Source organism: Emiliania huxleyi, assembly GCF_000372725.1.
Source record: "Emiliania huxleyi CCMP1516 chromosome Unknown EMIHUscaffold_19, whole genome shotgun sequence".
NCBI lineage: Eukaryota > Haptophyta > Isochrysidales > Noelaerhabdaceae > Emiliania > Emiliania huxleyi.
Genome location: NW_005200690.1, coordinates 722,670 through 744,537, shown reverse-complemented (window position 1 = coordinate 744,537; position 21,868 = coordinate 722,670). Strand labels below are relative to the sequence as shown.

Sequence of the window (21,868 nt, the reverse complement as noted above, 5' to 3'; positions counted from 1 at the left end):
CGCCGCTGGCACGCCCTACGCTTCTCGGATCGCCGACAGCAGCATCGGCTCCAACGTGCCGCTGACGCACCGTCGCACTACCGGCAATCCGATCCTCGAGCCGCCCACGCTCTCCTCGACTACGTGGGCGACTTCACGCACCTGTCCATCGTCTCGCTCCTCGATGACGACGACACCCTCGCCTGTGGCATCTGGCTCTGAGCTCCTCCACGGCTTCACTTCCAGCACGCCTCTCTCCGACGTAGCGTCAACTGGGACTCGACTCGTGCTCGTACCCGCTGAGGCCACCAACAACGTCTCGCAGATCGACCTTGTCTCTCTCACCGGCGCGCCGAGGGCCCTTGCCACCTGCGCCTCCTCCAGCAATTTCACCGCTGGCTCCCCCCGCGCCGGGTTCTACATCCCCCGCCTCGTGTTCGATCACGCCGCCACAAACGTTGACCAGCAGCGGCGTCGTACTCACCCTCCTCGCCGCTCCTTTGCGCGCCACACTGGCGGCTGGACGATCCTGGTTGGATACTGGAATCTTTTAGACTCTGTCGGCCGTGTTCTGAACTACAACCGGGACGACTGGGAGGCCTGCCTCTTTACCGCCCTTCGAGTTGCCGGAGATGTCATCGGGGCCGTCTTCATCTGCACCTGCCTTTACGCCCCTATCGCCATCCTCACTGGCTGCTCATACGCTCTCTGCGGCATCGTCTCCTTTGCCTGGACACCCGCCTCCTCTACCACCATCGCTGTTTGCATCGTCCTTTGCCGGCTAATTGACGCCATCCGGCTCTGGCTCGAGACGTGGTGTGGGGTCGCCGTGTTTTTTCATGGCACATGGGAATTCGGCGTACTTGGGCCATGCTATCACGCCTTGCGACATCCTTTCGGCGCTGCTGACCGTGCCATGCTGCTCAACTGACCGCCTGCATAGCTCGCGGCCTTAGTCTTCGGCATTCAGTGACGACCTGATCGTACGGCCAGTAGGAAGGTGTCCTTCCAGCGCGTGCACGCTTCTGACGCAATGCGCGTCACAAACTGCCTCGGATTGGCTGCTGGCACTCTCGAGGCTATGCCTACACAGCCTCGCGCGCATGGGCAGTCAAGAGGGACCATGCACCTTCTCAGGACAGCGCCGGTGCCTCTCTCTTGGACCGGCAAACTTGGTGGTCTCGTGTCACCGATGTGGGACCAGTGCGGCATCGCGCCATCGACAGCTCTGAACTGCGCCTCACCACTGACCGGGAAGGCCGCCAAGTGGGTCAGCACCGTCGCACATTGTGGCAGCAGTCAGCAGCGCATGGCTGATAGCTAGAGCAGCAGCGTCAGGGTCGCAGGGTCGGATCGTGTCAAGCCTCTCGCCCGGCCGGCCACGTGCAGACGTCGGCCTGTCTGCTATCTGGAGTGATCAGTCGGCGGTCAGTACGACCGATCAGGTTGGAGGTTTCTGATGGTTGGAGGGTCTATCTGTATGTACTCCTCGAGATCTCTCCAAATCTGCCCTCTAACCAACCGTAACCCTTCGGGAAGTCGGTGCTAATAGAGACTAGTAGAGCCGGGGGGCCCCGTTTCCGCACTGCGGCGCGGCGCACGGTGCCTCCGGGGGCCCCCGCCTCCCCCCAGAGACTAAACCACACTGGGTCGCCAGTTCGAATCCCAGTCCGACGGTCGAAAAAATGAATTCCTCCAAGTGCTCTAAGGAGTCCACCGATCGACCGCATCCCGGCCGGTAACCAGCTCTACAAAGTGCCGCTGGTAGACGTCAAAGTAGCTGTTGGGCCTTGTGGACGATCCGCCCCGCCAAAATTCAAAAAGGCGAGCCCGCCCACTCGCGCCCTTGGGCTCGAACGGGAACTACACCGGGCCCTCAGTTCGTCGAGCGCAGCGACTCAGCCTCGGGGGAGAGGCGACGATCGGATCGAGACTTGGGCGTTGTGGCTATGGCGCTACCATCGAAAGTTTGCGGCGGCCAAATTACATGCGAGCGAGCTCTAACACTTGAGAGCTTCTAACACTGCACAGAAGCGTGTAGAACATATTCCAGATAAACTAGAGATGGTTGGGGGTGCGACGAGGTGGTCGTCAAATCTTCGCTTTTTCGTAACATGCGAGCACTCTTCTGGACTACTGGACATCTGGACACGGGACACGCCTCACTGCTCTTTGTCGTACGGCTTTAAAAAGGCAGCCTCTCTGGGGGCGCCGTTCGGCGTCATTTTAACGAATTTTGACGAATCCTTGGGCATGCATCTGGCCCGGGAGCTCAACTTTTCGATGGTCACGCGAGATTTCGAATCGGGTGTATCTCGCGCGATCTCGTGGCGATCTCGGGGTGCGGCGAATTTTGCGCGTCTCGTGGCGGTCAGTGTTCGAGCTTTGAGCTATTTCCAATCGATGGGGAGCTGCATGTGGACGATTCCCTGTGTAATTCGGCGCGTGGGAGCCGTTACGCAACACAATCACGTTAAAAATTATTATATTAACATGCGAGCACTCTTCTGGACACACCCATCACCCTGGAGCGGTAGGAGATTGCTTTGCGGGGGGGGTGTACATCTAAATTCAGAGCACCTCCGCTCCTGGGGGAGGGGGTCTCAACCCCCGAAGAGCTTGCGTCACTTGCTGAGGGGGGGGGGTCCAACCCCCTAGACATCACCCTATTTCACTATGTAACGGTCGTGTAACGGCTGCTGCATCCTCCGGGGGACGGGGGTGTCTGACCCCCCAAGAGCTTGCGCCACATGCTGAGGGACAGGGGGGTGGTGGTGAATTTAGATGTACACCCCCCCCCGCAGAGCCGAGCAATCTCGAATCTCCTACTGCTCCTGACCCTGCACCGCAGTCCGCACTTTGCTCTTAGTTTTTCGTATACAGCCTGTAACATGCGAGCGGACTCCGTCGCCACTGAAAATGTGAAAAGTGCTTGTTTGTTACGAAAAAAGCCTGGTTCACAGACGGACGGACGCCGAAGTACCGTGGGTCAGAGCTGAGAACCAAAGGTCCCCAGAATATTGTATTGCAAGATAACACTGGAAGCGTGGAGCGTGAGGGGGCAACAGGTTGGTGTGTTCGCATCTTCCGTTCACCCGCACGGTTCATCCCATTCCTGCCGCAACGCGATGACGGTTGATCTTGATCATCTCGTTAATTTGATCACGGTAAATGTTGTGGACCAGGTTTCGCACGCCAAGCTGATCAATGACGTACGAGTAGGCTGTTTGCTCACGGTGGCTGAAGAGCTGTACCTCTTCGAACCATGTGCATTCGAACCACCGGAGCAACATAGCTGCTGGTGGGTCCAGAACGCTTCGAGGTCGTGCCCACCGCTGCTGCACAATGAAGGACGCGTCGATCCGCCCTGCTTGATTATTGCAGGCCTGATCGTGTTGGCAGTAGAACTGGCGCTGTCGATCCAGATCGGCCAGGTCTTTCTCAAGCACCGCGCCGCGCTCCTTGCGCCTGAGCGCACCTATCGTCTCGATGTACTCTGATTGGAAGTCGAGCGAACCGCGCCTAACATTATTCTCCACCATCACCAGTGGCAACGGTGTGATTTCTGCGATGCGATCAAATACAGTGGCAGGCGGATGATTGAACGACATCTTGCCGTCGATGTACATGGTCGAATTTGCAAGGGGAAAAAGGCGATGCGCGCTCAGCTTGAGCATATGCGCGGCTCTTGCCGTACCACTGGGCTGGCCTGCGAAAATGGGCGGCACCAGAAGCGGCGTCCACGGCGACCAACCCATGGTCGAGTTCTCCGACCAGAAACTGTTGTGCGTCGGCTGGTCCACGAGAGCAAAGAGGCAGCGGCACACGGGACTAGACGCTGTGAGCTGTGAGCACCCCGGCACACGCTTCGGCACGTCGTATGCGTCGGTGATGACGGTGAAGACGACGCGCTCACAGTCTTTGCTCGCATTGTGCACACGACTCAGCCATCGGATCGCTGCAGCACTACGATAGCCGCAGTATGGCTCTGCGTGCTCCTTCTCCGCAGGCTTGTCACGCGACGCGGCTGGCGGAGACCAGAGCTGCGCCCCGCCGCAGCGAGAGTGCAAATTTGAGTGTGCATTCTTGAGAAGGTGCGCCTGAAGGCAGCTCCTCGCGGTGCTCAGGGTGCTCTGCCGTGAGCTGCTGGAGGCGCATCCAAGAAAGTCGTCGCAAACCGTTGGGACCAGACTGCCTTCGCTGAACTCCCTTCGTGCGTTCTCCACTTCCCATCTTGTTTGAAGCTCCTTTTCAGGGTCCATCGCTCTTGGAGGCGGCCGGACAGTGGGGGCGGCATGGTGCTGCGCCGCCCTTGCCTTCTTCACCATGAGCGACTGCGCTGTTTCCTGCTGCGCTCCTTGGAGAGATCTGCCCGTGCGAGTGGCGGGACCACGCACGTTTGTGGTGTTGCTTGTTGAGGTGAAGAGCACCAACGACCCTGTATTGACGCCGGCAAACCGGACACATGTTCCGCGACCCGGGGAGTGTGGTTTTGCAGTTGGCGACGGTAGATATGTGTCATTTCCCACTATGCCACGTCGCCCATCCCCCGGCTGTCAGGCCGGGGCTCACACGCGGTAACGCCAAAATCAAACTAATAAGTCGTACGCGTGCGGCGTGGACACTAGATAAGGTCTAAACTACTAAAGCCGTGAGCGGAGATGGTGCAATAGCCCCTGGAGTGTTGGGTCTTTGCGCACGTATCGAGCGGGGGCCGGGGCCGCGCTCATGCGGGGCAGCACACATTGCGGGGTGCCACACACAATCAAGCGCACTACTCTACAGCAGTGGGACGAGCGATTCGCGCCACGACAATCTCTGAGTAGTGCGCGCAGAACGTGCTGTCTTGGCGGTCGACGAGTGTGACCGTGTTTCTCCCTGTGTGTCCGTTTCGGCTTCGCGCGGGGGGCGGCCGGCGAAGTAGGTGTAGGTGAAGAGTACCTGCGAGTGCTATAGAAGGTGTCACGTTCGGCGATCGTCGCGCATGCCGCTCGACGTCGGAGGCTGCTCTCCAGGCCCGATCTATCGACCAAATCTCAAATTCGCTGGCAAGGGTCCAAATGGTCGTGGTCCCGAGTATTCGATCCCGCCTCGAACATTTCACGTGCGCATTCAGGAGAAGAAGACCACGCAGGACTCAGCTCCCGGACCAAAATACACAACTCCTCAGTCGGTTGGGCGGCAGGTAGAGTCCACCTTTCGACAACAGCCCATCGTCAGATTCAGCACCTCAAAGCGGATAACGATGGGCGCCCTCCCAACATCTACTGGAGATGTTGGGCCAGGTGCGTACGACCACGAGGGGAAGGAGGTCCAGCGCCGCAAGCTAAAGGACCAGGCTAATGTGGCGCTTCACAAAAAGGGCTGGGGTGGCGCCCCCCGCTTCTACTCTGACCGTGTCGTCAAGCAGCCGGGTCCAGGCCAATACACCCTGCCGCCTTCCATCGGCGGCAAGAACCCCCAACTAAAATCCGCGCCCACCCACGTCATTGGCACCGGCGAGCGGAGCGGCCGCAAGCACCTGGCACAGATGGGGCGCGATACACCCGGACCGGCGTACGCCATCGGCAGACAGGGACTGAAGAAGGAGCCGGTCGCTAGCTTTGGCACCGCAGCACGCTGGAAGCCCTCGGACCTGACGGTGGAGGACAAGGTGCTGCACCAGTCGTGCATCATTGCAGCCAAAAAGCGGGCTCTCGAAGCCACGGCGGCGCTGGAGAGCGCGACGGTGTGACCACACGCTTCACACACAATAGACACATCTCTGTGTCACGCGCGGCCGTCTGCGTCTCTCGCGTCTCGCTCTCGGTCTCTCGCGAAGAGAGAGTCTCGTGTATCTCTTCTCACACTCCTGGCAGATAGTCACTGTGAGTGTGAGCCGGCGAATTTACTCCAGCGCGACCTCCACGATGAGACAGGGGAGAGCGCCGTAAACAAAATAAAAGAACGTGGACAACTCATTCTATGGCGTGTCATCCCTGCTGGTCACGGAGCGGCGTCTCCCTGATGAGCCACAAGACGCCGTCGGCTCGCTCTCCGGGAGGAGCAGCCTGCGGCCGGTACCCTCTCTCGATCAGCGCCTCGCACCAACTGCTGCCCTCGGTCGCGCTGACGCTCAGCCACAAGTGGCCCCTCCGCTCCGCCAGCAGGTCGGCGGCGTCGAGCACGCGCCACTCCCACTCGAACCCGGATTCGGGCGCGCTCACGCACAGCTGTGTCAGCCGGGCGGCGCCGCGGCCCTGCCGGTCGAGCAGCAGCACGGCGCAAGCCGAGAGCGACACGAGGTGGCCTCCCTCTCCCCACCCGCCCTCCTCCGCCGCGAAGAGATGGAGGGCGCTCGGCCGCCGGTCGTCGGCGTACAAGTCCTCGCCGCGTGCGGCCGGCGCGTCGCGCCACGTCGCCGCGCTCCGCCGCATCGCGCGCGCCGCGCAGTACCAGTCATACGACTGGTCGGCCAGCTTGTCGATCTCGAGCCACGTGCGCGCCTCGAGGCCTCTCAGCCGCCGCGCGACCATCTCGTTGACGGCGTCGAGCGGCTCGAGCAGCCTGCGGGAAGGCTCCGAGAAGGGTCGGGGGCGGGTCCGGGGAGGGTGCGGGGAGACCGAGTGGCTCGGGCAGCCTCGCGAGCGGCAGCCGCTCCGCACCCCTTCCCAGCACCGCGAACATGGCGTCGAGCTCGGCGCGCGACGGCTCGCGCGCGCACAAGCCGAGGGCAGCGAGCGCCTGCACCGCCTGCCGAAAGGCGGCCGACGAGGCGGAGAGCGACCGCCCGACGTCCCACGCGCTCAGCACCGCGTGCAGCTCGGCGCCTGCGGAACAGGCAGCGAACAGGCCGGGGACGTGTCACGTGTCCAGGACTCCTCCCCGGCAGCACCGCATGCAGTCCGGCGCCGTGATCGCTCAGCACCGCCCACGCCCCGCCCGACGCGACCTCGCCCCCCGCAGCGCTGGCCTCGCCCCCAAGCTGCTCAACCCTCGCCTCGCCTCCCCCTCCCCCTCGCGAGCTCAGCGCCTCCCGCGCCGCCCCGACCGCAGCATACACAGGCGAGCCCTCTTCCGCCGCGACCGCCTCCACCGCCGCCGCGGCGGCGGCGGCGGCCACCGCCTGCGCCACGTCGGCGGGTGGCGGCCCGCCGCCCACCAGCTGCTGCAGCTCGAAGCCCGGAGGGACGCCGTCCAGCGGGAAGGCGTCCGGGAACTGGACCAGCGCGCGCGCCGGCTCGCCGCCGCCCTCGCCGCCGCCCTCGTCCAGCACGACCGAGAAGCTCACCGCGAGGCGGGAGAGCGCCTCGCCGTGCCCGTCGGGCGGCCGCCGCTCCTCGGGCGGGAGGAGGCGCGACACGTTCCCTCCGCTCCGCGCGATGGCATCCTCGATGTCGGCGGCGCTCGAGCCGCCAGGCGAGTGCTGCAGCGCGTCGCCAAAGACAACCTCGAGCAGGCTGAGCTCGTCGAACCAAGCGACCGCCCGCCTCGCCACCGCCTCTGCCCGCAGCGCCGCGGCGTCATCAGGCTCCGCCGCCCCACCGACCGGCACCGCCGCGGCCGCGCTCCCAAAGGCTGCAGCGCCGACCTCTGCGACGAGGCTTGCGAACGTTGGCCGGAGAGCGAAACGGCCCGCCTCGGAGTACCCTCCGCCGGCGTCCACGAGCAGCACCCACGGCGAGGGATGGGCGCGCGCCAGAACCGCCTTGACAGCGGCAGCGCCGCCGCTTGAGCTGCCACTGCCGCCTGGGCTGCCGCCGCCGCCTTGGCTGCCGCTCTGGAGGACGGGCCGCAGCGCCAAGGGCACGAGCTCAAAGGCGGTGGTGAAGGATGGCGGCACGGTGGCCAGCACGGGCGGCGCAGCGGGCGGGCTGCCCAAAGGCCGGTGGTTGAACAGCACCACCACATCCTCGCCTGCGGTGCGGGCGTGGGCCGCCTGCGGGTGCTCGGCCGCGCCGGCTGGGCCCAGCACGAGCAGAGGGCGCGACAGGTCGGCGTCGCCGAGTCGCGGGGCGCCGCTCGCCTCGAGGCTGCGCAGACGCAGCCCCGCCGCGGCAGCCAAGCTCCCCAGCGGCTCGGAAGAAGGCAGGTCGTGGACGAGCACCAGCGGCGGCCCGCTGCAGACGGCGGCAATCTCTTCCGCGGCGGCGATGGCAAAGGAAGCGTGCCGCTCGGGCTGAAAGCCGCGCGAGGCGGCGTCACACTCCGGCACGGCGACGTCGATGTGGATTCGAGAGAGGCCGCCGTCCATCGCATCTCGCAGCGAGCGCCGCATCAGTGCCAGCGCCTCCTCCGGCGCCTGAAGCGCCGACGGCGGGAAAGAAGACGACGCGTAGAGCGAGCACCGGGCGGCCGGCGGCGGAGGGAGCCTTTTCGGGGCGACGAGGCTGGTGAGCGAGACGGCAAGCTGGAGCAAGCCTGCCATCACCTGCGTGTGCCGCCGTCGGCGCGGCGTCGGGTTTCTTTTCGTGCGGGGCTGTAAGGCCTACATGGGCTTCCAGTATCGACCTTCAAGACATGCGCTTTTGGCCGGTAGCCTCTTCGGACAGGGGTCGTCGGCGAGAACATTCTTTGTCGTTGCCGCATTCTTTGTCGCAGAGGCACGACACTGCTCACTGGGGGCGCACGAGCGACGCAGCGAGAGCGGGCTCTCGCGGGATGTGTGTGTGTGTGTGTGTGTGTGGATGATCCTGTGTGTGTGTGTGTGTGTGTGTGTGTGTGTGTGTGTGTGTGTGTGTGTGTGTGTGTGTGTGTGTGTGTGTGTGTGTGTGTGTGTGCAAGACAACTCACGCGTCCCCCGGGAGGGGCTCAAAGGGGAGCCATCCTCCGCAGGTGGCCGCACCGCACAAGCACGGGCGCCGACCCGCGCCGAGCGCCGCGCTCTCTCCGCCGCCGGCCGCCTCGGCGCCGTCGCCGTATGTCATTGTCAGCTCCTCGCCGGCCGCGATGTCGCGCCGTGCAAAGAGCGCGAGCCGCGGCACCAGTGAGCCGGCCCGCACCGCGTGTGCCGACAGGTTCGGCTCGCAGCTGTGGTTGACGAAGCGGCCGACGTTGCCGCGCGCCGCGGGGTCGATCCAGGTGCGCAGCACGCGCGCCGCGCTGTGCTCGCGCAGGCAGATGGCGTAGTTTGGCGCGCCGCCGCGCGCCGCGCGTCTGCGCGCAGCCTCTTGCGTCGAGAGGTACTCGCCTAGGGTCGGGGTCGGGGTTGGGGTTGGGGTTGGGGTCGGTGCGGCGTTCTCGCCAAAGAATTTGCTCGCCGGCGTACTCGCACACAAAGGAGCCGCGCGGCAGAGGCTCGAGCGCACGCACGCCCCAGCCGCGCGACGGCGTGCGAAAGACGCCCAGCCGGACGCGCATGCCCGACGAGACCACCGCGCTCGCGCAGCGCGCCGAGCAGACGCAAGCGGGCGAGCACTCGACGATCGGCACCTCGGCGCGCTGCTCACGCCCGCCGAGCAGGCAGAGCAGCCGGCCGCTCGAGTCGTATGCACCGCCAGCGCGCAGGCAGGGGCAGTCGTCGTCACATGCGCCGTCGCGGCACGTGCACGGAGCCGCCGCCAGCCGGCCGATGCGCTCACGGCTGGATGCGTCGAAGCCGATAGAGTCTCGGTGGTAGAGAAAGTCGGGGAGAGCCTGCGGCGGCGGCCCGTCCGGCTGCTCTGGAAGCAGCGGCACGGTGACGTGCTCGCTGCCGCCGCTCAGGTCCAGCCGCCGCCGATCAAGCAGTGTCGAAACAGCGGCTCGGCAGGCGCTGCTGATGGCGGCACATCGCGCGAGCGAGGAAGGGAGGAGATGGGGATCGGCGATGACTAGCGCGGCGGTGAAGCTGCTGGCGTCGGGCATTGACAGGAATTCGCCAGCAAGAATTCGTCGCCGACTGACGAGCGGCGCGCGAAGGGTTTTCTTTTCCCGAGGAGAATTGTCTGGGAACTGAGGGTCGAGCGAACGAGTTAAAACAGTTTGAACCGGATTGTCCTGCCTGTTTACGATAAATGGTTGGTTACGATAAATGGGTGGTTCCTTTAATGCACTACGTGCCTCCCTGTCTTTGTGGGCCTGCCTGGCGTTTGTGCCCCGTTTGTGCCGCGTCCCGTGCCCCCGAATTCATTTAAATTTTCCTAATGCCCGCTTGCCCGCCGCCCGCCCGCCGCCCACGCAGCAGGGTGCCTTGACGACTCACGGAACCGTGTCGCGACCGAGATCCACAGGAGCATTCGCGTCCATTTCGATCTATTTCGGCGGATATCGCCGACGCCGTGCCCCGGTGCCCCGGGGCCACATGGAGACAGGCCCCCCTGGCAACGACGGGCCGGACGAGGAGGCGCCGCCACCCGAGAGCTCCGAGGCCCGGGAGAGTCTCATTCCGTCCTCGCAACGCAAATCGCAAGTGGTGGAGGTCGACCTGCCGCCCAACGAGACCCCGCCGCCTTTGTCGGCTCGGAGCACCAGCAGCGGGATCCACGTGGACGATGATGACGAGCTTCCGGTGAGCGGAGCTGGGGTTGCAGCATCCACAGGACCAGAGCCGCTCAAGCTGACCAAGTTCCGCCTTGCGATGTTCGCCTTGGTGATGCTTCTTCTGGGCGTCGGCATTGGTATCGGCATTGGTGTTGGCATCGGCCGTGCAGCCAGCCCCTCGCAGGATCAATCGCCAACGCTGCCACCGCCACCCGCGCCACCGCGGCCGCCGGCGCTGCCCTCAGCGGAGCCGGGTACTGTGACAGTGGAACAGAACTTTCCTTTGGCTTGCTCGGAAGTAGACGACGCATTCAAGGAGAAGATCCGTGCTGCTGTATGCGGGGAGGCTGCAGAGGCACTGGCGTGCGACTTGAGCTTTCAAGACGCAGACGGCGAAGAGTGCGAAACGCGGAGGCGGCGGCAGCTCGGCATACGAGACTTGCTCGTCAAGATGTCCGCAACCATCTCGGCACCTACGGGGGACATTGCATCTGCGATTGCTGCCGCTATTCAGGACTTGACACGCACACCTGAGGCTGCATCCGACTTCTATGGCACCGAGGTGGCGGAGGCGTCAACGGTAACGCAAGATGGGTTCACGAAGGGCAGTCCAAGCATCGCAGTGGGAGGCACGTGGCTGACGGACTACGACGAGACCGTCGCAATCAGCGACGACGTGTGGTACATCTCTTCCGACAACGGCAGGAGCGCGTACACCGTCGAGCTGTACACGCCCACCTTCGCCGTCCTGCACAACCCGGCCGACGACGAGTACAACCCGTCCCTCTTCACCAAGGTGATGTGGCACGCGGCCGAGGGGGGCGGGTGGGCGTACTGCATGGTCGTCTTCAACGCGACGTCGGCGGCGGAGGCGCTGACGGCCGAAGCCGCGGCCTACGCCTCTGAGGACGCCGCCACCGGCTGCAGCGGCCACCCCCACACCGTCATGACGTCGGTGCCGATGCCGCTGGACGGCACCTGGCTGACCAACTTCGGCGCCACGGTCGCAGTCAGCGACGAGGTGTGGTTCAGCTCTGCGGACTACGACGGCACGGGCGAGCTCTACGAGAGCGCCTACACGGTCGAGCTGTACACGCCCACCCTCGCCGTCCTGCACAACCCGGCCGACGACGAGTACAACCCGTCCCTCTTCACCAAGGTGATGTGGCACGCGGCCGAGGGGGGCGGGTGGGCGTACTGCATGGTCGTCTTCAACGCGACGTCGGCGGCGGAGGCGCTGACGGCCGAAGCCGCGGCCTACGACGCCGCAGACGCCGACAACGGCTGCAGCGGCCACCCCCACACCGTCATGACGTCGGTGCCGATGCCGCTGGACGGCACCTGGCTGACCAACTTCGGCGCCACGGTCGCAGTCAGCGACGAGGTGTGGTACAGCTCTGCGGACTACGACGGCACGCTCAAGCGCCAGCAGCTCTACCGACGCGCCTGTGCATAGGTTTCCGGAGGCTTGGGCAGTGGCTCTAGGCTCGGGCGGCCGCGTTGGATGAGCGCGCCGGCTGCGGCCGACATCTCCTCCGAGATGACATCGAGATGCCAACTCAATGAGGGCACGACGCCCGCAGCGAACGGGGGCTCGGGCTCGGGCGGGGACTGGAAGACCACCTGTGCATGACATACGGTGGGCGTCACATAAATGGTGTGTGGCGTTCGTAGGTGCATGTCTGTGGCGGACCAGTTGGCCGCCGCTGCAGCGCTTGGTTTGGTTGACCACACGGTAGGGCGGCAGGCGCTCATGGTTGGTCCACACGCCATTCGACGGGCCGTTGCTCAGGCTGAGGTGTGCGGGAACCCGCCGGACGCGCTCGATCGGCACGTGCACGCCACTGTGCTGGCAGCTTGGGCAGAAGCGGCTGCTCAGCGAGGAGCGGCTAGTGGTTACAGCATTCAGGTCTCTCGCAAGGCAGGGTCGGCCCGACAGTGCGATGCCCCAACAGGGTTTTGCGGAAGCCTCTGGCGCGCTTGTGGGCGCTGGTGTCCACAACGGCGGTGCTCCGCGCAGGCTGTCCCCGCCCCACCACTGCACACACCTTTCCAGGTCCGCAGGAGTTGCAGTGATTGCCAATGGCCTCGGTGCCGCCGCCGCCGGGGGCGGCGTCGCTTTCACGCAGACGAGGCCGAGCCGGACGCAGCGCTCGCACGGCTCGTAGGTTGTGTCGCGAGTGTCTGCATCTGCTGCCAGCGAGCACCTCGCCTTGGCCGTCTTGCATGCCTCGCACACGATCGTGTGGCGCGTCATTGCACCAAGCACACAACGTGCTGCGTCTTAGCCCTCGCGCGCGCGAACAACCGTATGAAGTACTATGAAGTTTCGCATTCGGCAGCGTTCGGGCTCCTAAGAGCGATGTTCGAGGCGGTCGAGGTCAGCGACGAGGCCGGCGTCGCGGAGATCGCGAATGTGCTTGTCATTCCTCCCTTGGGTTATCGGCTCCTACGGGGTCTTTTTATCGCAGCGCAAATCTAGAGTCGCAGCGCACTCGCCATCTGTGAGCCTAGCGCAGCGCGAACTCGCCGTCTGAGCCTAGCGCAGCGCGAACTCGCTCTGAGCCTAGCGCAGCGCCTCGGACATCACCATTTTGGCTCGCCAACAAGCCCTCCGCGCCCCCACACCGTAGGATCGGTTCCTTTTTTCCGGCACCTGAACGACCCAAGGGGCACCAGGGTTCCGGCTCCTAGCCGGATAGGGGGTCTGTTCCCACTGACTCGCGCCAAAACGCCCTACCTACCTACCTATCCCCAGGCCGCGCAGCGAAGCGAAAAAGATGAAAATGGGGGGTACCTACCTATTGCAGGGCCCTTTTGGGCGAAACAAGACCAACCTACCTACTATCTGGGAGGGGCAGCCAGTGGGATCAGACCCTATCCGGCTAGGAGCCGGAACCCAGTGGTGGTGTCGGCCTTTGCAACCAAAGCGTGTCGGCCCTTTGCAACCAAAGCGCGAAGAGGAGCACTCTGACGTGCCGAGGGTTCATCAGTCGGGCATCACCAGGCGCGCGCTGAAAAGTTTTTTCTCCGGCACCTGAACTCGCAGGCCCTCCGGCCTGTACGAGGTTCGCCACCTCGTACGCTTGTATTGGGGGTGGTGTCGGCCCTCGGCAACCATTGCGTGCGACAGCATCCCATTGACGACTTTGAGGTCGCAGATATACGTTATGCGCACGCCAGTACTCTCGCCGCCTTCCAGGCCACGGTGCAGCTCGCCAAGCATGCGTGCGGCTACGGAGAGTGCCTCTCGCCGCGCGCTGCTGTCGCTCTGCTCCGCTCTGCTGGCGACTCCCACGCCAAGCCCTGCCGCAGCGGCGGCCGCGGCTGCAGCGGCACGCGGGCTGCAGACCTTTGACATCGCCGCCTCGGATCTCGACCGCCGCAGCTTCCGTGGCATGCAGCTCAGCAACGGACTGCGGGTGCTGCTGTGCTCAGACCCCGAGGCGGGCAAAGCGGCCGCCTCGATGAACGTGGCGGTCGGCTCCATGTCAAACCCGGTGGAGTGGCCGGGGCTGGCGCACTTCTGCGAGCACATGCTCTTTCTCGGCACCAAGCGCTTCCCGGGCGAGGGCGAATTTGAGAGGTTCATTGCGGCCAACGCTGGATCGAACAATGCCTTCACCGGCTCCGAGGAGACAAACTACTTCTTCTCGGTGAACGGCGACGCGTTGCCTGGTGCGCTAACACGCTTCGCCGACTTCTTCACCGCGCCGCTCTTCAGCGAGAGCGGCACCACTCGCGAGGTGGACGCCATCGACGCAGAGCACGCAAAGAACCTGCAGTCAGACTTTTGGCGCTCGGACGCCGTGCTGCGCCTCCGCGCGCGGCCAGACCACCCATACTCGCGCTTCTTCACCGGCAACCGGCAGACTCTGCGGGGAGGCGACGCCGACGCGCGTGCCGCACTCTTCGCCTTCCACCGGGCCTTCTACCGCGCTCCGCAGATGGCGCTCGCCGTCGCGGGGCCGCAGTCGCTCGACGCGCTACAGCGGCTTGTGCAGGCAAACTTCGGCGCGCTCCCGCCTGGGCCGGCGCCTCCCGCGAGCGCCGCGTACGACGCGTTGCCTCCGCCGTTTGACACGCAGCCGCAGGCGGAGCCGCCGGTGGCGACGGTGCTGGTTCCCGTGCGAGAGCAGCGCTCGGTGACGGTGACGTGGTGCCTGCCCGTGGAGGACCCGGACGAGTGGTGGCGCGCCAAGCCCGACTCAACCGTGGTGAGCCTCCTCTCCAGCCGCGCGCAGGGCTCCCTCGCCTAGAAGCGGAATGCGTATTCTTGTCTCCCACCCAGCGCTCGAGAGGAGGCCGTTTCAACTGTGTTCAGCCGTCTTCCGCTGTACTCACTGTCTTCGCAGCCCCTCGTCTCCACGACGTAGGTGGCCTCACGCAGCTTCTCAAGGCAAAGGGACTGGCGAGCTCCGTCGACGGCTCTATCGACGAGTTCACGCGCTCCTTCGTCGTCCTGACGGCGTACATCGGCCTCACGCCGCAGGGGCTGCAGCGCTGGCCCGAGGTGGTCTCTGCCCTCTTTTCGTACCTCGCGCTGCTGCGCGAGGAGGGAGTGCCGCCTCACGTCTACGCCGAGGAGCGGCGGATGCGCGAGTTGGCCTTCGCGTTCGCCGAGCCCGCGCCGCCGAGCAGCTTTGTGCAGAGCGCCTCCGGCAACCTCTTCCTCTTCCCGCCTCGGGAGTGGCTGCGCGGCCCGCTGCTTGCGGGCGAGGGGGCGGAGCCGCTCGTGAGGTCAATCCTCGAGGGGCTCACGCCGCAGGCGGCGGTCGTCAAGCTGACTGCGCGCGAGCTGGCCCCGCTGGCAACACGAGTCGAGCCCGTCTACAGCGCGAGCTACGGCGAGATGCCGATCGGCAGGGAGGTGGCCGCGTGGTCGGCAGCCCCGCGCCTCGATGGCCTGGCGGTGCCGCCGCCCAACCGGTTCATCCCCACAGACCTGAGCATCAAGGCGCTGAGCATCAAGGCGCGGGGCGCGTCGACTGCCCAGGGCGGCGGCGGCGCGGCGCGGCGCGTCAAGCCGGCGCTGCTGCTCAACACAGACTCTGTTCGGCTCCACTTCCTGCAGGCGGCGTGGCACCCTATGCCTAATCTCGGGAATCTCGGGTACTCTCGGGTCCTCTCGGGTCCTCTCGGGTCCTCTCGGGTCCTCTCGGGTCCTCTCGGGTCCTCTCGGGTACTCTCGGGTACTCTCGGGTCCTCTCGGGTCCTCTCGGATACTCTCGGGTACTCTCGGCGGCGTGGCACTCTCCTCCCCGCGCGACGGGGCTGCAGGGCGTGACCCGACCCAAGGCTGCTCTCGAGTAGGACGAACGGTTTGGGAGGCCCAAGGCGTTCGCCTTCGTCTCGCTGCGCACGCCGCAGCTGTACGAGAGTGCCGCCGCCGCGGCTCAGGCCGAGCTCTACGCGGCGCTCCTCTCCGACGCGCTGCAAGACGTGACGTACCAGGCGGCACGCGCAGGGCTCTCCGCGGGCGCCTCCGTCGGTTGGCAGGGCCTGTCTCTCTCCCTCTCGGGGTACGACCAGCGGCTGCCCGAGTTGGCGGCGCTCGTGGCCGACTCGCTCCGCACGTTTGACGTGGCGCCGCTCGCGTTCGAGCGGCAGCGCGACGGCTTGCTCCGCCAGCTGAGAGGCGCGGACAAGCGGCAGCCCGTCGAGCAGGCGGCGTACCGGCGCAACCTCGCTCTCGAGACGCCGCGCTACACCAACGAGCAGCTCGCCGCCGGGCTCGAGAAGGCGACGCTGCCGCAGGTCCTCGGCCTGCAAAGGCGGCTGCTGCCCGAGGTTGAGGTCGAGGTGCGGCCCCAACGCCCCCCATCTTCTCCCTTCTCTCACCCATATCTCCCCATATCTCCCCATATCTCGCCCGCCACTCACCCCCACCCGGGCGGCTCGCGCCGCAGGCGCTGCTCTGCGGCAACGTCGCGGAGGGACAGGCGACACAGCTCGTGCTGAAGCTGCTGAACGCACTGGGCTCGCGGCCGCTGCCGGTGGCGCGCCGCCCCGTGCGCCGCGTGCGCGTGCTGCCCGCTGGGGAGCGCACGCTGCAGCAGTTCGTCGCGGCGAGTCAGGCCGAGGTCAACTCTGCGACGGAGGTCTACTTCCAGGTTGGCGGCGACGAGGCCGACGACTGGGTGCTGCTCACGCTGCTGAGCCAGTTGATGTCCAAGGTACGCTGCCCTCTGCTCGGATGACCGTGGTCATTCTCGGACGACCGTGGCCATTCTCGAGCGACCGACATGCACAACGTCCCGTCTCACTCGGGGAGGTGTTGCTGCTAGGCTTTCTACTCGGAGCTTCGCACCAAGCAGCGCCTGACTGCCGCGCTGCGCGGCGCTCTAGCGAGATCCCGCTTACGCGCTTCGAGTCCCGCGCATAGGCACCCTACGGCCACGGGACCGAACCACTGGATTCAGGCTCTGGAGGTATGGTACCAGTGCCGCGCGTAGGCAGCAGCTGGGCTACATCGTGCAGTGCAGCGCCAACGAGATTGACGGCGTGCGAGGGCTCTCCTTCCTCGTGCAGAGCAAGGTTGCCGCGCCCGAGGCCGTGGAGGAGCGCATCGAGGCGTTCCTGCGGCTCTTCCGCGGTGCGCTGCCCTAGATGCGGAATAGATGCCCCGTAGAGGAGTTGTCCCCGCCACGCGCGCACGAGTTTCGATGCGTGCCTCCACCGCCTCCCACTCTCTGCGCGCCGCTCGCAGGCACCCTCCTCCTGCTCGGCGAGGCGGAGGTGCAGTCATACGCCGCCTCCATCGCCGCGCAGTTCACCGACGTGGATGGCCGGCTCGACCAGCAGGCGGCGTGCCTCGGCTGCACCTCGGCTGCACCTCGGCTGTTTCACACGGCGGGGCTCTCCAAGCAGGCGGGGCGGCTGTGGGCCGAGTGCACGCGGCGGAGATACGACTTTGAGCGGCCGTGGCGCAGCGCCGAGAAGGTCAAGCGCCTAACGCGCGAGCAGCTGATCGCCTTTTTCGACCGCCACGTAGCGAGCGGCAGCCCGACGCGCCGGCAGCTGTCGACACACGTGTACGCGCAGAGCATGGCGCCACCCCAGCTGCGGGTGCAGCTGCCGGGAGACGATTTCTACCCGGCGCCGAGGGACTTGCTACTCGTGTAGCCAGAGAGTCGCATCCCTGGTAAAATCTACGTACAAAGAGGGCAGAGATGCCCAGAGCGGGCCCCAGAGGCAGAGAGCACGCACGGAGTTGTTTGGGCGTCACCGTCAACCGTTGCGGCCGTCTTCTGCGGCGCTGCTCTTCCACACCACACCAGCTCGCTCGCAGAGGAGAGCATCCACTTGCGCCTGCAAGAGGTCGGCTACGAGCCGCCGGCGCAGCCAGAGGGCAAGAGCTGCGCCGTGCGGTGGCTGTGCGTCTATGCCTTGCTGCGCGAGTCCAACCCGCCGCGCCGCCGCCGGCGAGGGCGGCGGCAGGCTCTGTGGTATCACAGCGTTTTCATTGACGGCGAGGGGCGGCTCTCGTCGTGCGGCAGGGGAAAGGAGGGCGAGGAGGGCGAGGAGGGCGAGGAGGGCGAGGAGGGCGAGGAGGAGGACGGGGAGGAGTTTCCAGGCCTTCTCGGCCACGGCGAGGGCGTGCTGCAGCTGAAGACGCGCCGACCCGTCTCCCGTCGCTCCTCGGAGGCGAGCGCGCGATTGGTGTGGCGGCGTCAGGATTCTTCAGCCTCGCTCTCACCGCGGACGGCGCCGTTTGGTCCTGGGGCCTCGGCGGGCAGGGCGAGCTGGGACAAGGCGACCAGTGGCAGCCAAAGCAGGTCGAGGCCTTCGCTGGCCAGCGCGTCGTCGCTGTGTCGGCTGGAGGATACCACAGCCTCGCCATCACTGCCGACGGCGCCGTCTGGAGCTGGGGCAGCGGACTGTTAGGCCGGCTGGGCCGCGGCGACGAGCAGGACCAGCTGCTGCCGAAGGCGGTCGAGGCCCTAGCTGGCCAGCGCGTCGTCGCTGTGTCGACGGGAGAGGCGGCCACAGCCTCGCCATCACCGCCGACGGCAGCGTCTGGAGCTGGGGTGAGGGATACTTTGGCCGGCTGGGCCACGGCGACGGGCAGCACCAGCTGCTGCCCAAGAAGATCGAGGCCTTAGCTGGGCAGCGCGTCGTCGCCGTGTCGGCTGGATCATTCCACAGCCTCGCCGCCACCGCCGATGGCGCCGTCTGGAGCTGGGGCGACGGGCGTTGTGGCCAGCTGGGCCACGGCGACGAGCAGGACCAGCTGCTGCCGAAGGCGGTCGAGGCCTTCGCTGGCCGGCGGGTCGTCACTTTGTCGGCAGGGGAAGACCACAGCCTCGCCCTCGCCGCCGACGGTGCAGTCTTTACCTGGGGTAAGGGAGAGACCGGCTGCCTAGGCCACGGAGAGGACGTGTCACGACAGCTGTTGCCCAAGAAGATCGAGGTGTGGTCGCGAGGCCAAGAGCGAAGAGGACACTGAGAGGGAGGGAGCACCGAGCCTCCCGAGCTGACCGAGGCAAAAGAGGACCTCTTTTTCCTCCGTGTCGGTATACTTCCGTATTGAGGCGCTCAAGGCGCTCTTCCGGGCTTGCCGTGCGTACGGCCTAGGCGAACAGTTCAACACTGCGGCGCAAGACGAGGGAACCTTTGCCGAGTGGCTCGACGAGCTGCCGATCGAGGTGGCTGCGGCGACCGCCCGGCTGCTCAAGCACCACGCGCGCTCTCCGGCGCGTGGATCGAGATTCACCCCGGCAGCCCCGGCGCCAGGCCCCGCGCGCTGGCCGCGACCGCGACCGCGGCCCTCACTCGAGCCCGAACTGCCTATCAGACGTGCCGGAGCCGTCCGACTGTAGCGACTAGCACACCTCTGTCGAGTCCCAGAAACCCGAGGAGTCACACAGTCCACGGACCACGCCTGTGTGTGACGATGCACGCCCTGTGCGACGGTGTGAGCGGGGCGGGGTGCGCACTGTGCCTCTGTGTTCGTGCGTCGCCCATCTCTCCTGGAGATGACTGCTCTATTTATTTATTACTTCCGTATTTATTTGAGAGTGCCTTACTTTAGAGCCGTACGAAAATCACCGTGTTCTACACTGAACACATTGTATATCGTATATGTGCGCTCGATCTCCTGCACTCTTGGGTTTTAGGCGGGGAGGCTTGTTTCTCTCATGTGCCGACCGCATGCCTACAAAAGTGGCCTCAGCCTCGCTCCGGCCACCCCCTCCTGCGCCCCTTTAGGGCCCGTCCCATCCCCGCTCGCTCGTCTCGCTGATGGCGGTGCCGACGGGAGCGTCGCCAAAGAGGAACTCGAGCGCGCAGTGGGGGACGCGCCCGTCCATCACCACGGCCGTCTCGCAGCCGCCGTGAACGGCGGCTATGGCGGTGCCGAGCTTCGGGATCATCCCGCCGACGGCGACGCCCTCGTCGCAGAACGCTTGCGCCTGGCCGGGCGTCAGCAGAGGCACGAGCTTCCCCTCGGGCGGCGCCGCGTCCAGCACACCCTCCACGTCTGTGAGCAGCAGCAGGTTGGCTGCGCCGAGGGCGCTCGCGATTGCGCCCGCCATCGTGTCGGCGTTGACGTTGTACGAGGTGCCGTCGGCGCCGGTCGCGACCGGCGCGATCACAGGCACCACCCCCTTGTCGAGAAGGAGTTGCAGCAGCGGCGCCCGCACCGCCTGCGGCCAAAGGGCTCGGCTGTCTTCGGGCAAGGGTGGCCCGCGAGCGTCGCATCCCGGGCCCCTCTCGCCCGCCCCTCCTCCGCCGCCCTCTCTCGGCGAGGCCTCGGGCGCCTGGATCGACCCCACCAGGCCGAGCTCCTCGTCCTTTTGCGTCGCGAGCACCAGCGAGTCGTCCTTGCCGGAGAGGCCGACAGCGCGGCCGCCGGCGACGTTGATGGCGGCGGAGATCCCCTTGTTCAGCTTCCCGCACAGCACCATCTCGACCACCTCCATCACCTCTGGCGACGTCACGCGCAGCCCGCGCACGAACGACGACGTCACGTCGAGCCGCTCGAGCATGTCGTTGATCTGCGGGCCGCCACCATGCACGACGACGGGACGCATCCCGAGAGACTGCAGCAGCGCGATGTCCTCCGCGAACTCGGCCGCCCGCGCGTCATTTGTCATCGCGTGCCCACCGTACTTGACGACGACCACCTCGCCGCGCCGTGCGGAGACTCGGCGCAGCGTGGCAAGGGCGGGAGCGGAGAAGGAGGCGGAGCACGCGGGACAGCGAGGAAAGGGGGCGACGCGGTGGGGGAAAACAGGAGTGAAGGCGAGGGAGCTCGCGAGCGACACGAGGAGCGTGAATGTCGGAAGCCGTCGCGCCTTCATGCTGGCAATCGGGCGAAGGGCGAAAAAAAACGAGGTCTGAAGTAAGGAAGCGTCTCTCCAAGGTTTCCTGGGGGCGCGACAAAAGCTATCAAAAAGAATTTAAAAGTGCAAGTCAAACTCTCTCACTCTCTCTCACACAAAAACACAACCACGGACCTCTCACACAGACGTGCTTTACGAGAAGAACATGGGCACGGGCGGTAGCTGGGGCGCCTTGCGCACAGCAGCTCCTCATCGGAGAGCTGCCCTGCGGCGAGGTGTGAGTAGCACCCTCTACATCGAGAGCGCGCCGGCAAAGGCCCGCGCCGCCGCCATCGGCGCCACCTCCTCCCAAGCGCTCGTCGCCGGGTTGAAACGCTCTGCACTCTTCATGAATGGACCCTCGTAGTCGTCGTCCGCCACTACCTCGAGGTTTTCGCCGCCCACAGCGTAGAGCATGCCGTCGAGCACCGTCACGCCGAGCGCTTTCCTCTCTGTCGACATCGGCGCCACCGTCTCCCACGTGTTCGTCGCGAGATCATACCGAATCACCGACCTGAGGGCACCGTCGCCGTCGTCGGAGTCGGGCTCCGAACCTTCCCCGCCCACAGCATACAGCTTGTCGTCGAGCACCGCCACGCCGCATTCGTCTCGGCTCGACCCCATCGGCGCGACCGCTTCCCACGCATTCATCTCGGGATCGTACCGCTCCACAGAGCTGAGGGGGCGGCCGTCGTTTCCCTCCTCCTCCTCCTCCTCCTCCTCGATGCCGTATCCACCCACAGCATACAGCTTGCCGTCGAGCACCGCCATTGCGGGACTCTGCCGCACCGAACCCATCGGCGCCACCATTTCCCACGCGCCTGTCGCGGGACAGTACCGCTCCGTCGAGCTGAGGCGGTTGGGGACGCCGTCGTCGCCGGTGTTGTCCATGCCGCCCACAGCATATAGCTTGCCGTCGAGGACCGCCACACCAGGCTGATTCCGAGCCACCGCCATCGGCGCCACAACCTCCCACCCATTCGTTGCGAAGTCGTACCGCTCCACCAGGTTGTAAGATTCGTCTCCCTCGCCCCTGCCGCCCGCCGCGTAGAGCTTGCCATCGAGCACCGCCATGCCGGAACAGCTGCGTGCCGTCCGCATCGGCGCCACAGTCTCCCCCTCCC

General features: G+C 65.7%; 5 protein-coding genes across 5 annotated transcripts; 2 read left to right on the top strand and 3 right to left on the bottom strand.

The window, feature by feature from the left end:
• Nucleotides 1-2,844: 2,844 nt before the first annotated feature.
• On the bottom strand, nt 2,845-4,307 carry EMIHUDRAFT_203537 (hypothetical protein; the record flags this gene model as incomplete). The annotated part of the gene is made up of 2 exons (XM_005782453.1): nt 2,845-2,863; nt 3,313-4,307. The coding sequence occupies 2 exons, from the start codon at nt 4,305-4,307 to the stop codon at nt 2,845-2,847; spliced, it is 1,014 nt and encodes a 337-aa protein (XP_005782510.1).
• A 656-nt stretch (nt 4,308-4,963) lies between these two features.
• EMIHUDRAFT_203536 (hypothetical protein) lies at nt 4,964-5,713 on the top strand (the record flags this gene model as incomplete). The annotated part of the gene is made up of 1 exon (XM_005782452.1): nt 4,964-5,713. One exon carries the CDS (start codon nt 4,964-4,966, stop codon nt 5,711-5,713), a length of 750 nt encoding a protein of 249 aa, XP_005782509.1.
• Nucleotides 5,714-8,747: 3,034 nt separating this feature from the next.
• EMIHUDRAFT_63772 (histone-lysine N-methyltransferase) lies at nt 8,748-9,149 on the bottom strand (the record flags this gene model as incomplete). The annotated part of the gene is made up of 1 exon (XM_005782451.1): nt 8,748-9,149. A coding segment is annotated over one exon (402 nt), but the record flags the coding sequence as incomplete, so codon positions are not given.
• A 4,494-nt stretch (nt 9,150-13,643) lies between these two features.
• EMIHUDRAFT_449760 (peptidase M16) lies at nt 13,644-19,248 on the top strand (the record flags this gene model as incomplete). The annotated part of the gene is made up of 10 exons (XM_005782450.1): nt 13,644-14,636; nt 14,819-15,331; nt 15,733-16,221; nt 16,329-16,595; nt 16,805-16,850; nt 16,931-17,014; nt 17,129-17,199; nt 17,290-17,538; nt 18,954-19,119; nt 19,217-19,248. The coding sequence occupies 10 exons, from the start codon at nt 13,644-13,646 to the stop codon at nt 19,246-19,248; spliced, it is 2,910 nt and encodes a 969-aa protein (XP_005782507.1).
• A 183-nt stretch (nt 19,249-19,431) lies between these two features.
• On the bottom strand, nt 19,432-20,724 carry EMIHUDRAFT_434520 (acetylglutamate kinase; the record flags this gene model as incomplete). The annotated part of the gene is made up of 2 exons (XM_005782449.1): nt 19,432-20,066; nt 20,181-20,724. Coding segments are annotated over 2 exons (985 nt in total), but the record flags the coding sequence as incomplete, so codon positions are not given.
• Nucleotides 20,725-21,868: the final 1,144 nt, after the last annotated feature.